The sequence below is a fragment of the Ambystoma mexicanum genome, chromosome 5p (genome assembly GCF_040938575.1).
Source record: "Ambystoma mexicanum isolate Mex_15411 chromosome 5p, UKY_AmexF1_1, whole genome shotgun sequence".
Classification (NCBI taxonomy): domain Eukaryota; kingdom Metazoa; phylum Chordata; class Amphibia; order Caudata; family Ambystomatidae; genus Ambystoma; species Ambystoma mexicanum.
In genome coordinates, this window is record NC_090930.1 from 183,533,751 (window position 1) to 183,549,056 (window position 15,306).

General features: G+C 44.8%; 1 protein-coding gene across 1 annotated transcript in view; it reads left to right on the forward strand.

The window, feature by feature from the left end:
- Positions 1-15,306, forward strand: part of TRPC5 (transient receptor potential cation channel subfamily C member 5) — a 1,352,993-nt gene that overhangs the window by 965,255 nt on the left and 372,432 nt on the right. Inside the window, exon 5 of the mRNA XM_069612595.1 lies at positions 144-283. Coding sequence (XP_069468696.1) covers positions 144-283 — 140 coding nt within the window. The remainder of the gene's footprint in view (positions 1-143; positions 284-15,306) is intronic.

The following is a 15,306-nucleotide window of genomic DNA, read 5'->3' on the forward strand; positions in this document are numbered from 1 at the left end:
ACCTTGCATGTGTAGCTACAGGCTGGTTTGGCCTGGCTTGGAGTTGGGAGCTGGTCATATTATAACAAATGCATCTTTTATAAGGCATATTATGCAATTTTTGACACCTCCACTCTGTAAACATTTCTCTTTCTACCCTGTAGGCTTCATCTGGGGTGAGATTAAGGAGATGTGGGATGGCGGATTCAATGAGTATGTTCATGACTGGTGGAATCTGATGGACTTTGCGATGAACTCCCTCTACCTGGCAACCATCTCCCTCAAAATTGTTGCTTTTGTGAAGGTAATTTGGAACTTATTTTCTACTCTAGTGCTTGCTGGTTGTTGGCTGTGCCGGGGAATAGGGGAGGTTTGTGTCGGCTGTATCATGCATTACAATGTTGCCAACGAATTGAAACGCAGCTGATCATCTCAATGCCACCCGTGTGTTTGTTTGCTAGCAGTGACTCACACTCATTGTAAAGAGAACTGAATAATTGCTCTCACAGTTTCATTTCTGATGCTGATTTCTTTATCATGCTGGTGCCTGGAAGTGGCTCCTCCCAAACCATTTACATTAAAGAGCCAAGGATATACTTAAGATGTGTAAATGTCAGTATTATTTAATACAGTGACTTACAATGCAGAGATATATACAAAAAGATGACTCAGAAAAGGTGCACAATCTCACAAGGGTTCCAAAATGATTGGAACTGCTTCCTTCCCATCCCTGCAGATGTATTATTCCTTCAAGACGTTTTGTCAACATTCCTCATATAGTGAGATCGATTGAATCTTCTGTATTCCAGGAGCGAAATGGATCAATTCTGGGTCTGCCCAGGTTCAGTTTGTCCATAAGGAATTGGGATGCATTAAGGACTGGATCATGTGGGTACTTCCACTCTAGGGGTCCAATTCACCAAGAATACCTTTGACAGGTGTACTTTACGAGAGGTGTAAGTTATGGCATTATCTCGTTGAAGTTTACTACTGGACATGACAATCCCAAAGAGCAATTTCCGGAATAGAAGAACCAACATCTGGAGACTGTCCATCTCAGAAACAGTGCATAAGGTTCTGCACTGCATATGGTTGCTCACTGGAAAAATCTCAGCAAGGGATACAAAACTAGTGACCTTTAAATGCAGTGTTCCTCTTCCCTGCAGATACAGTTCACATGACTGTTGTCACTTCCTACACAAATGCTGCTGATATGACTTCAACTAGTGCACTCTCACATGCGTGTTACAACATTTAAATGGGCAATAGTAACAGCTATTCATACAGCGTTTTAACGTGCAAGGGGGGCATCGCCAATATGTGAAGGCACCTCCCAGATATCCTGAACACTTTTGCCAGCCTTGTAGAAACGTATGTTTGCATAGCTTTACGCCCATGTACGTCGTTAGTCCTAGTGCCTCCTGGCAGAGGAAGTCGCAGAAAAGTGGTGATGCTAGGAAACAGGAAAATATCACCTGTGGGAAAAAAAGGACAGTTCTTCAGTGTAACAACCCCCTTCATGCTGAACTCAATGCAAACATTGACAGAATTGAGTGAGACCCTAACACACAATCCCAGTTCACTCACCCTCAATGTCCAACTAAAGAGATGGCCTTGTATCTGTAGGGCGTGGACTGATTCATGGTGTGTGTAGTTAAATGCATCTTCATGCTGAATGCTTAACTTGAGGGACTGGTGAATATGCATAGGGTCACATAGCTGGGCTTGCTAGGTGTACTATCTCACAGGAGCAAGCTCAAAGACATCTTGGTTGACTTAACAGGACCTACAGCTTTAGCAGCCACTTCGCTTATCACCTGGTCCTAGAGCATTGCCTCAAAGAGTCCACATTCAGAATGTATCTCTGTTGGTACTGTGATGGCGGTTTCGTACTCAGCTGATGTGAATGAGAAGGTGGTCCACTCTGCTGTTGTCCAAAAGACAGTGTTGATGGACGGCCACAAATTGTGGTTATTTCTGGACCTGTGCCCTCAGTCAGTTTACAGGAGAGAGTTTTCATGGATCTTACGAGAGACTTGAATGAAGCAGGAAGGCATTGTAACAACAGTGGGTGTCCCGGTCCACGGTCCACTTGAAGTTGGAAGATCTGGTCAAGAGGTTCTCCTTCTTGCTAAAGGATGCAGGCATGTCTTTTATTAAAAGCAGGAATTTGGGAACATTTTTATATTTCCAATGGTTTTGTGTGTTCTTTGCATTATTCTGTGTGTGTGTGTGTGGGAGAGGATTGACATTGGGGAGGTAGTAGCTCAGATGTGTAGTTTTGAAGTAATCAGGGAGAGTGCTGCAAGATTTTGGGGGTTGGTTCTCCCTTTATAGTCTATGGGTTGGGATTTCCATAGAGGTCCTGTCTAGCATTCACTGCCTCCTTTTAGGCTCTCTGGGGCCCTCTGTGTTACCAGAAGGCATTATAGGTAGAACAGGTTTTATGCATGTCCAACTGTTTTGACACCTTTTATGGTTTGAAGTAATTGGACAGTTGCTATTTTTGCCCAACACCGAGGAGTTTGAGAATACTATTTCACATTGTCTAATGATGTTGATGATTTTGATAAACATGTTTATACAATGCAAAATGTCTGATCAGTGATCAGCTATCCATAGACATGTGTGACATCTACCAATAGGATAACAGTGAACATAACACTGAAAAGAACTATCAATTGCTTTATGAAAAGTACTTGATCCACACAAAGGGTCAATTGCACAGATCACCCCATGAGACTGGTGATTAGCATGAAGGAGAAGGCTGTAAAGTCCTTCCTGTAATACCAAGCGTGTGGTGTGAGCACTGTTGAAACGCACATGGGTTCTTGTATTTGCACAAGCGGTACAAGTTGTGCAGATTCATGTTTCAGTCATGGAAAATTGATGCGTGTAAATGCAGACAGATCCTGCTGTCCAGAATCTAGAACAAAAGAAAATGAAGGACAGCAGGATAAGGCAATGCAAGCTGGAGAGCACCTTGTGAACACGAGTTCATTCAGTACTAACACTGGTCTATCACACAGACCAGAGAAAAGCCTAGCAGTGCCAGAGATTATATTTGAAGCACACACAGGGGAGATAGAGGCACACAACTGGTCCCTGAAGATGGTCCACGAGACCAAACTGCATTGTAGCCCATAGGCAAACTGCATTGTAGCCCATAGGCAAAAGACAATGCCTATGGGCCTCATTACGACCCTGGCGGAATGGGTTTAACAGCGCCGGTAAAGGTGACGGCGCCGTTAAACCCATTCCGCCCTATTACGAGGTCCGCTTGCGGGACCCGCTCTGGACGTCTGGTTAGACCAGACGTCCATTGCGGGTCCCGCAAAGGGACTAGCATGTTAACAACGGGCCCGTCATTAATGGGCCCGTTGTTAACATGCTCCCCATTCCCATTGAGCCCTATGGGGGCTCAAATGAGAATGAGGATGGTCCGGGTTCCCTGAATGGGGAAATTCCGGGCCCTCCAAAGTCGGAATGGCCCGTATTTCCCCATTGAGGGACCACGGACCCGGACCCGAGTTTGGAGGCAGACTTTCCCTTAATAAGGGCATGGCTGCCTCCAAACTCGTAATGAGGCCCTATGTCCAAAAGGATTACATCTTCATTTTTATGAAAAACAGATTGACATATGAAAAAAATGTTTTATTTAATATGAATGTTTGAAATCGAACACTGAGAAAGGCATGAAGAATACCTGAATTAATAGTAGCCGCATGTGTTTGATTCACTTGATGTCCTTCCAGACACCTGGGCAACCTCAACCCACATTACACTCCTTAGCACATTGCCGACCCCAAAGTGCAAATGGTGGCTTTCTAGCAACAGAGCTAGGACACACTTACTTTAGCAGTATAACCTTAGAATCATCATTTAAAATAGAAATATTCAGCTGTGCCCACTCAACCAGAATCAACCACTTTATCTGTGTAAATGCACCCAATTGGAAGTTTAGCAGCCATTTGCTAGCAAATATACTATACCCACTCTCTCTTCAGAGCAGGAACTTGGGGGGCGAGGAGAGGACCCCTTAACGGGGAACTGATGTCACAGACTCATTCTAGTGGTTGCACTCTTGATCCCTTTGAGAGGTGTGGCTGCACCCCAATCCATGTTAGTTATAATACACTCCTTACAGAAGAGTGGCTATTGCAGTGCCCTTTCAACCTTGCTCCTTATCTGCTAATATGGCCCAGGTGATGTCATATCTCAGGAATGCACTGCAAATGGAGTCTCCCTTTCCCTGCTGTCAGATGCAACATGTAGATTCGATGCAATGGAGGAGCATCATGTGCATGGCTTGTCTAATGAACATTCAGTGGGCACACAGCAATAAAGGGAGATCTGGCACACCTCCACAGATTCTAGATACATTTTAATACAAATAAATAATAATAATAATAATTAGGCTTTTATATAGCGCTACAAACCCTCAGGTATCTGAGCGCTGCTTATTATTACCCACGGTGTGTGGTGCTCATTTATCGACCTCGGAAGGATGAAAGGCTGAGTTTGGCCCCGCCGGGATTCGAACCTGCGTTAACAGGCTCTGCACGGGTGTCAAAGCGGGCGCTCTAGGGTGTCAAAGCGGGCGCTCTACTCGCTGTGCCACTTGACCGGCTTATAAGGAAAGAGTTACCTGCAGGTTCTACACTGACCGTGCCAACCTAATATTGCCCCATTTTAGTTTCAAAGAGCGAAACTGGTCATTTGTGCTCAGACTGAAAAACATGTTGATAATCCTTTAATGAAGGAGAACATGTTAGAAGGCTTTGAATGGTGAAATACCGAAATCACCAAAAAAGGCCTTGGCACTGGGGGGAAAACCCATAAAGACAATCTTTAATTAACTGCAATGTATTATGATGCGGTTATTATAAGAGGATGTCATTGTTTAACCTGAAGACAGCGTTATGGTTTCCTTTGCACAGTTACAATAAACCTTCCAGGTGATAAATCAAGTTGGTTCTAATAGTTTTTCCAAAATATATGTTTTATGCAGTAACATGTGAAAGCTCTCCTCTAGCCCTGATTGCAACTCATTCGCGTTTATACGGTCCATATGATTATTGTATTGTATTGCATTTATTTGTATAGTGCTCCAAGCCCTGAGGCAACTGGGCACATTAGTTACAGTATTTACAGTTACAGTCATATTCATAAACAACGTTTGTACACAGGTACTATGATTATCAGGTCATATAATCCCCATATATACATCAAAATATTTACACAGTAGTGCTAGAATAATGTGGGAGTTCAGAGGAGTAAATTGCGTGGCAAGGTCCTCAGCATTAGTTTTCATTCAGGATGAGCCAGGATTTGGCTTCTTTCCTTAATATGTTGAATGAGGGTTCCAGTCTAATGTTAGGTGGTAGTGAGTTCCAGGTTTTGGCTGCGAGGACTGGGAAGCTTTTTCCTCCTGATTTTTTCAGTTTAAACCTAGGAATGATCAGGTAATTGGATAGGGATGATCTGGTTTCTCCAACTGAAGTGTGCAGCTTGAATTTGTTGCATAGGTATGTCGGTGCTTGGTTGTGTATACATTTATGTGTGAGTGTGAGGGTCTTAAGCTTCACTCTTTGAATAATTTAGAGCTAATTAATATTGAGCCTCAACTCCGAGATGTGTAGCTTTCTCGGGAAGTTGGTGGCTGCTCTGAGTGCATTGTTTTGGTAGATTTGAAGTGTGCGCAGGTTATATTGACTTGTGCCTAAGTATAGCGCATTGCAATAATCTAGTTTGGTTAGTACCAATTCTCTGGCCAGGGTGATGAAGTTTGCAGGTGTCAGGAAGGGTCTGCAGCCATTGATTAGCTTACATGTGTAAGCAGTGGAGGATGATGTAGCGTTGATTTGTCTTCCTAGTGAGAGAGAAGAGTCGATGTACATACGTAGTGTTTTGATATCTTTTGAGACTTTGATATTATTGCCGTCAATGTTGAAGGTGTTGAATTTGTTGTCCAGTTTGTTAATTTTAGCTTGGGTGCCTACTAGGAGAAGCTCAGTCTTGTCATCATTAAGGCAGAGGCCATCTTGAGCCATCCAAGCTTGGATGATGAGATAAATGTCATTGAGTCGTTGTGTGTCTATGTCGTGGTTACCTGTGATGTGAATGAGGACATGTGTGTCGTCAGCGTAGTTAGTATATGAAATGCCTAGTTGGTCAAGAATGTTGAATAGTGGTTTTGTGAAAATGGTGTAGAGTGTTGGGGAGAAATATGAGCCTTGTGGGACCCCGCAGGTGACTGTCGATGGAGAAGCTGTGGCTGTTGGTGCAAATACTCTGGTCGTTCTTTTGTTCAGGAATGATTTAGTGTTTTATGGTCAACAAGGTCAAATGCCACTGAAAGGTCTAGTAAGAGGAGGAGGGCAAGGTTGCCTGAGACTTTAATCTGTTCAATTTGGCTTACTAGATCGGTCGGGCCGTCTCAGTGCCATGTCTTGGGCGGAATCCAGATTGTCATAGTCCTAGCAGGTTGTCTTCTAGGTGTCACTGGATTTGCAGGTAGGATGCTCTGTCGATGATCTTCAAAAGGAAGGGTACCGTGGTGATTATCATGTAATTAGACAGGTTGTTTGGATCCAAGGTGGGTTTCTTGAGGAGAGGCATGACCCATGCATCCTTAAGGTTGGCGGGAATGGTGTTGGACTTGAAGGTAGCGTTGATTATTGAAGTAATGAATGCGGCGATCTCCTTAGCTGTCTCTTTTATGATAGGTGCTGGGCAAATGTTGCCCATACATCTAGAGGGTTTGAGGCTAAGAATTATTTCTTCAACTTCTTTGACGCTAAGTAGGGTGAATTTTAATAGTTTGCAATGGTCAGTCGCGGTGTAGGTGCTAAAGGTGAGGGAGGATTATTGGTTAGGTTCGCCTTTTTGGACTCTTTTTTTCGTTGTAGTAGTTCAATTTTATCTGATAATGCTTTCTAGATATTCTGACACCAGGTGGCGTCTTTAGTACAGATAGGCGGTGGTGTGGGCGATTCAAGCTCTCTAAGTATGGTGAACAGTTCCCTAGTGTTAGATTTTGCATTCTGGATACGATCCTTATAAGAATCCGACTTGGCTAGGAAGATAGCAGATTTGTATGTCACTGCCGCTGAAAGGAAGTTTTCTTTGTTCAGGGGTGAGGGGAGGTTTTTCCAGGTTGTTTCGGCTGCTCTTTTGATTTTTCGTAGTGATCTCAAGTGTGGTGTGTACCAAGTACTTAGATGGGCAAGGGGTTTAGTTTTACGAAGTTTTATTCATGCTATTTTGTCAATGGCATTTAGAATGGTGGTATTGTAGAGGTTAACCAACTGCGTAGGGTCTTCAGTTAGATTGGTGTCTGTGGCCACCTGTAGGATAGGTTTCAATAGTGGGAGTAGTTTAGGGGCTGTGATATCTCTAGTATTTCTGGCTGATCTGCGAGGGGCTGTTGGTTTGCCTTGCGTAAAGATGTTTCTTGGACTGGAGAAGAGGATGGCATGATGGTCGGTTCATGCGAGCGACTGGTTGGCGGTAATAGTGGTATTGCAGTTACAGTCAGCTATCCAGTCTAACGGTCTCCCTTTGAAGTGCGTGGGTTACGTGAGTCTTTGGGAGAAGTTTAGTTCTGAGGGGCTGTTATTGATTAGTTGTGCATTTTTGTCATTGGTGTCATAGAGGCTCAGGTTGAAGTTATGGTTGTGTAAACTTATAAGCTATAGAACAGCTTATATAGCTTATATAGTGTATAGAGATAGTAACACTGCCCTCTATATAGTGTATGGGGAGCATTATTACTTCAAAATAATTGCTTTAATGGTGCTGGCGATACTACCATCTGCAGTAAAACCTCCATTCCAAATGAAGGAGCCTGGGACTTCAAAATGGGGAACAAAGGAAACTCATACTTGGGCAGAGACACCACGGTCACCACAGATGGTAAAAGTAACTTTGTTGGGCAGTATTGATATCACCAGTACCACCAAAGTATTAATAAGGCTCTTAATCTCAAGTTTTACTATGGCTGTCACCAAATGGTTACTGCAGGTTTGTATTGCAAACACCTAGAAAAATACTGTTTAATTTCCTCCCACCACTTTGACACATGATGCATTTTCACAGTTCCATTCTGGATTTAACCCACTGCTTAGCGATGGCCAATGGTAACTCTCAGTCTATGACGCACTGAGATCCTTCTCCATGTCACAGGTGTGATGGGCTGCTTGTCGCGCCTAGAAACACTTGTGCACAGGCACGTTATAAATGACTTATCACATCATATATCATATCAAAACGGGGATAAGATGCCAGAAATGCTAACTTCCACCTGCTTTCAGAAGCAATGACATGTATCTTTGGAAAAGGTGACCCTTGTGGACCCCCCTGCCTATTCCTTTCTACTGTGACGAAGTTACCTGCCTGGAACTACATCTGGTGACCACAAGCCATGCGACTAAGGGAGCCAGGTACCTTGGTAAACCCGATACAGAATAATACATTTCTCATAACGCCCCTCAGAAAGTGAAACACACTGCAGCCCGGATCCGGGAAGCGGAAATAGGGACCCGGCGAGAAGGCAACCTAGAGTAATGCTGAGGCAGGTCACTTAAATCAAGGAAGACATCAGGTTTAGGCCCCAACACTGTCATTGTACAAGAAACCAACGTCAAATAGACTACATACCCCACAATGCCTTTCTCACAAAAGCTGGAATGGATCAGGTTAATTATATTTTTCATTCTAGGACAAGATGGGCATAGGAAAACTGTTCTAGGATATGAAGACCCTAAGGGATTCCTAAGCATCCCTAGGGGCCCACAACACACTTGCCTTCCCAACAGCAGTGTAGCAGGATATCCTGCATAGAAGCAGCTTATTCAGCCTCACTATTATTATTATTATTATTATTATTATTATTATTATTATTATTATTATTATGATTATTATGATTATGATTATGATTATTATTATTATTATTATTATTATTATTATTATTAGGATATTTATTGAGCGCAGACCTATCTTCAAGACACAATAGAGCGCTTTACAATCATAGTGTGAAGAACATGGTGAGGGTAGAAGAGAAGGTGAGCAATTTGTCAGCAAGGGATCTACAAGGAACCAGTGGAGGGAAAGTGTGGTTCAGATCACGCTATCTCAGGTATGGTGGGAAGTGGGTGGATGTGAGCCTAGCTTTGCACACAGACTTTCAAAATGGCCACTTGGGCTCTTATGAGTTCAGCCCAGCCCCTTCAGGAAATAAGAAACCATAGCCAATACCAACCCTGACACCCTTCAGGCTGACAGCGGCAGACCACCAGTCTAAGTTCCCATCAGGGGGAGGGGGCATGTTACTATGTAAGCCAGGCAGCGCATATCCAGTGTGGTGGCTGACAGGAGAAGGCAGCTGCTGCTTGGAGAAGGCTAGGGAGGAAAGACTGCTGGAGAACAGTGGTGCTGCAGAGACTTTGGAGATGGAAAACTGGAGACTGGTGAGTGCTGCAGAACACAGCTGGATAACTGGTAATAGGAGAGAGCAGAAGGTGCAGGAGAGAAGAAAGTAAAAGTTAAAGTGAGAGAGTTAAAGGGGGCAGAAGGAAGTGAGGAAGTAAAACCAGGAATGCAGTGGCAGGAAAAGACAAAACCAGAAGGAAGGATGAAGGATGAAGGAACTAAAACCTGGAGTGGAGTTGAATAAAGGAGTAGTATTGAAAGGCTAAAGGCTGGAAGTTTGACCCCAGAGTTGAGTGGAGTGGAAGATGGCGACAACAGGCCAAGGTGGAAGTAACTAGGCAGTGAAAGATCCACCGGAGGAGGAGGTAGGTGAGAGTAAGTAGAATAAGGACACTACGTCTTCAGACAAGGAGAGAGATGCTGATTGCCATGGGATTGACCAGAAATAGAAGATAAAACAGAATGCGCTACAGAAAAGAGATTGGAACTTTATTAAGGTATTGAAAAGAGAGGGCCCTAGGCAGGTCCAACAGGTGGGAGAAGGTTTCTGCGGGGATCGGGGAGCTTAATGACACAGGATGTGGGCAGAACGGTGTCACGTAGGAAGGCTAGTGGGGATTGCTTCTTCTTGCTCTCTTGTGTATGGCGACAACGCAACCTGAAAGAAAACCCTGATGGACCTGCAGAACAACGACTGGCTTAGTCTTGGGCTATGAGACCCCAAAAAGGCTGCCCCCAGTCTCAAAGCAGCAGAAGAACTTGGTTCATCCTTAAGTCTGCATCATCGAGGAGGAGTGAAGTAACTCCTCTGGGGCTTTGTAATAGTGGCAGCGGGGCATGGAGGGGACTCAAAATCTTGACCACTCACCTTGAGAATGGGAAGGACATTGTAAGAGACATGAATGGAGGCAGGCCATCCCATCTTTTGTGATTTTTTGGGGGCGGAGGGTGGGAGATTATATGTATACTTAAACTGTCCCCACCATGATAAGCCCAACACATGTTACTTCAGAATGAGAACACATGGCCTGTTCCGAAGCTGCAAATGGATGATCTTCGATTCAGTGCCCCTGCAGAGAAGCCCGATACACATCATGGGGGTGGAGGGGAGTCATCTCTCAATTTTTAGGTTCAGCAGAATTTAATCTCTGATACAACCCCATTTTCAGAAGGGAAGGGTTTAGGACTTTTGAATTGGTATTCCCACAAATGAGCGCTTTCGTCTGCCTGGCTGCCCTCGCCAAACTCTGCCAGTCAACCAGCAGCAATGATTTACCTTCCCTGCCACACAAATGTTCCCCAAACCCAGGCAAATGATGGCATAAACGGCCTTTTGATGGCTATGAATTGATATGGGTGTATGCCTGCAGAATGCCTCTGCAATAAAGGGCAGACGGATTGTCTTTGCTGCGTCTGCCTGCTTCTCCCACAATGTGTGTCTGAAAGCTGCGCTCCATTACCGGCCCTGGGTTCTGTGTCACTTATCTTCGCTGAGCTGCTGAGCTGCTCGGGTCTTTTGTTGGCTTTTTTCTCTAAGCACCTGCGCACTTGTCACTGTGCGGAGGATTAACTCCCAGGCTGGCATTTCATTTCCCTTTCACTGAATAAGAGGAAGCTTCAGCAGACAACAGTCTGCGGCATTAGAGTGCAGATAGCGTGCACGCGCACGTCAGCCTGGCTTGAGAGGAAGATTTGCACTCAAGGCCCTTTATTGCAAAGGGGTGTCAGCCGTCCTGTGCCTGCAGGGAAACCTTTTATAAATATGACTGTTCACAACTTCTGCTAGTGCATGACAGAAGAAAAATCCCAGCAGAGCCTTAATCAACTTCCGGAATCCCTGATTCATCGTTTCTGTGCGTGTGACTGTGCACAGATGCAAGTTTGCGTGCTTTTCTTTGAGTAAGCCGAATTAAAAAAGAATCAAGCAATACAAATGGGTGTCAATGTTACTTATCACATATTTGGACTAATCCTGCAATTGTTCATGTGTGTTCCATCCACTGGCTTCCTGTGTCTGAGCAGCTTAAATTTAAGTCACTATGTATAGTCCACCGTGCGTACTATGGTCAGGGTGCGGAGTACTTGCAGCTTAAGTCTCTTCTTTTATTTTCTCCTGGGCGTTCTTTATGTTCTATTAACTCTCAGCTTATTTCTGTTCCCTGGTTCTAGTTATCCAAGATGGGTGGTCGATGCTTCTCTTTTGCCGCAGCCACACTCTGGAATTCACGTTCTTTACATGCTATTAACTCTTGGCTTATTTCTGTTCCTCGGTTCTGGTTATCCAAGATGGGTGGTCGATGCTTCTCTTTTGCCGCAGCCACACTCTGGAATTCACGTTCTTTACGCGCTATTAACTCTCAGCTTATTTCTGTTCCCTGGTTCTAGTTATCCAAGATGGGTGGTCGATGCTTCTCTTTTGCCGCAGCCACACTCTGGAATTCACGTTCTTTACGCGCTATTAACTCTTGGCTTATTTCTGTTCCTCGGTTCTGGTTATCCAAGATGGGTGGTCGATGCTTCTCTTTTGCCGCAGCCACACTCTGGAATTCACGTTCTTTACGCGCTGTTAACTCTCGGCTTATTTCTGTTGCTCGGATCTGGTTATCCAAGATGGCTGGTCGATGCTTCTCTATTTCCGCAGCCGCATTGTGGAATTCCATGGCCATCACTCTTAGAGACACGGAAGACTATCTCCAGTTTAGGCAGCTTTTGAAGACATCCCTAGCTTAAGCTATGAATGTTCCCTGGCATGGTCAATAGCGCCAAGATGCATTTGGCGAATGGGCGCTATATATATTCAACATAACATGGAAGTAATGAATGCGGCGATCTCCTTAGCTGTCTCTTTTATGATGTCCAGAGCAGGTGGTTCCCATTTGCATAGTAAACTGCTTCTGCTTTCAGAAGAGGCTGGACTAAGAAGTACTGCTTCCTTTGAGTTAATGTGAAGTCAGCCCACTCTGCTCATGTGTGCTGTGGATGAAGTGTGACATAAGTTATTGAATGTCTTTATCATGCATTCTTACAATAAGCAGGATGATTTACTTATGCAGAAAACATTTTTTCGAAAATGACCAGAAGATAATATTTCCGAGCAGAGAGACTAGCTGGCTGAGAGTGAAGGTATGAGTCCCGACGTAACCTACACCACGCCCAGTTATACTATTGAAAGTCTAGGACTGGACACCCCATTCATTAACCAAAACTGAAGCATTCATCATTTTTGAATCATGAATTCTTGGTGGTTCCAAATAAATTGATTGATCTGTGAATATATTGTCTTAAAAAATAGTTCCATAGAATCAATGGCAAAGCATAAAAGAATTGTACAATTGTTGGAAGAATTATTATTTAGCCATTATTGGATTTTCCAGTTCTAATTCAAGCGGCTCGGTTGAACGAGTAATATATGTGTTTCGGCCAGTGAGGCTTTACACTTTGTTCTTGACATTTGGATGACGATGCTGATATTGATTGCCGTACAGAGGCCACGGCCAATTCATTGGATTTCAAGAATTTTCTTTGACTGCAACATTGCGCGCCTTGAAGACGACCTGTGTGTCGAAACAATTCTTCTATGATTCTTGTGATGCATTAATATAATGGTGTAAAGCGCTTTACCTTCCCATTTCATATCAGTGTATTAGAATTATTATTTACTTTGCATTTCATCTCCATATTAATCAAAATATTTCATGAAGTGTTGTATCATTTTTAATATCAAATTTTCTATGACGAATACTAGTTAGCTGAACATCGGAGTAGATGGCTTTGCCTTCCGTATATCCTAATTCGAGGTGTGTTTACCAGGATCTAATATTCAATGTTTTAAATGACTGAATTTTGTTCTCGAAGAGAGTATTGTATTTGCTAGCTAGTCTATCTATGACTGCCAGAGTAGTATAAGATTTCGAGGCGGCGAGGGAAATATCATCCATAACAAGGACAGAACAGGTAAATGAGACAGTAATGCTTCGCCCTCCTCCATGCCTCCATCTCTGATACTCAATAACAGACAGTGGCAAAGCCACTAGTTTTGGCGTGTACTGCTGTTATTTGTATTTAGAATTTCTAGGCACCAGGGTGCACGGAGGAGCGTGCAAAGTTTCAAAGGAGAATGCGATAGGGGGGGCTGGTGTGCAAGAGAAAGAGAAGGAAGGAGAATGAAGCAAGGTAGGAAATCACTAAGAGAGGTTGCCATCGATGATGAGCAAGAGGAAATTTGAGTGAGAAAGTTTGAGAGTGAGAGGGTAATAAATAAAGCGACAGTGTGAGAGGAAGGAGGATGAGAGGGCTAGAGAGTGGGGGTGGGGTGGGTTGTTTGTAGAGATAGTTGGGTGGTTGAGAGTAAAGTGAGTGGGGGTAGGGTGGGCAGTGGTAGAAAGTCGAGGGAGGGTGGCTGGGGTAGAGAGAGTGGAGGTAGGGTGATTGGCAGTAGAGATAGAGTGGCAGTATAGTGGGTGGGTGGTTGGGAATAGAGACTGGAGGTAGGGTGTGGGTAGGGTAGCGTGCGTGGAAGAAGAGTGAGTGGGTGTGGCTAGAGAGAGTGGAGGAAGGATGGATGGGGTAGAGAGAGAGGGTAGAGAGAATGGGGGATGGTGGGGTAGAGAGAATGGGGGAATGGGCCAGAGTAGAGAGAGTCAAGTTATTGGTCGAGGGAGTGGAGGTAGGTTTGGTCGGCGCGGTAGAGAGAGTGGAAGTGGGGTGGGCAGTGGTAGAGAGAATGGCAGTAGGGTGGGTGGGGATAGAGAGAGTGGAGGAAAGGTGAATGGGGTAGGGAGAGAGGGTAGAGGGAATGGGGGATGGTGGGGTAGAGAGAGTGCGGGTATGGTGGGGGTAGAGAGAGTTCAAGTTATTGGTAAAGAGAGTGGAGGTAGGGTTTGTGGGTGGGGTAGAGAGAGTGCAAGTGGGCTGGGCAGTGGGAGAGAGAATGGCGGTAGGGTGTGTGGGGGTAGAGAGAGTTGAGTTTGGGTGGGTTAGTGGTAATTGAGACAGTGGAGTTTTTTTGCTCGTTGTACAGAGAGTGGAGGTAGGGTAGGTGGTGGTAGAGGGAGTGGTGGCAGGATGGGGGGTAGAGAGAGAGAGGGGTAGAGAGTGTGGAGTTATGGTGGGTGGGGGTAGAGAACAGGAATGCAAGACTTGTCCTTGGCCTCAAGCCCAGGTATCGCGCCTCCCCAGCCCTGAAATCTCTCCACTGGCTCCCAGTGGCTGTGTAACGATCAAGTTCAAGACCCTCTTCATTGTCCACAAGGCTTTCTGGGGTCAGGGGCCACACTACATCCAACTATATCTTCCTAAACACTTTTCTTCTCAAGCCCTTTGCTCATCCACCTCCAACTCTATGAGGGTCACACACTTCTCTCCTCAGCTGGTTCATCCCTCTGGAACAGCCTCACTGCCTCTCTCAAACTCAAGCAGGACCACCTAAGATTCCGGAAGCAACTCAAGGCCTTCCTTTTCGCTTCTGCTTTCTCTCTCTCTCTCTCCCTTGCTGATGTACTTGCCTGCTGCATCAACTGGTCATCTGGCCACCTTCTGAACCTTAATGGGCACCAAGCTCCCTCATGACCAGTAGCCCCATGAACTGCCTCCAGGCTTACCATGCACTTAGGGACTGTATCTGCAACCCTACAGTCCCGCGCCTCCTTGCACTTACACAAAGACGGCCACCCTGGCGGCACTATCTTGAGCTCTTCCCTACTACAATTTCCCCCAAACCCCTCCTCCCTGGCAAGTCCCCTCTCCCCTGGCACTTGCACGATCTGAATGACACGAGGCCTACTAAGATCGTTTTTTTTGTCCTCCCTTTGTCTCCCCTTCTTTGCCTTTTTCGCACATAGAAACACTTGTGTACAGGCGCATTATAAATGAATTCTCATATCATGGTGGGGGCAA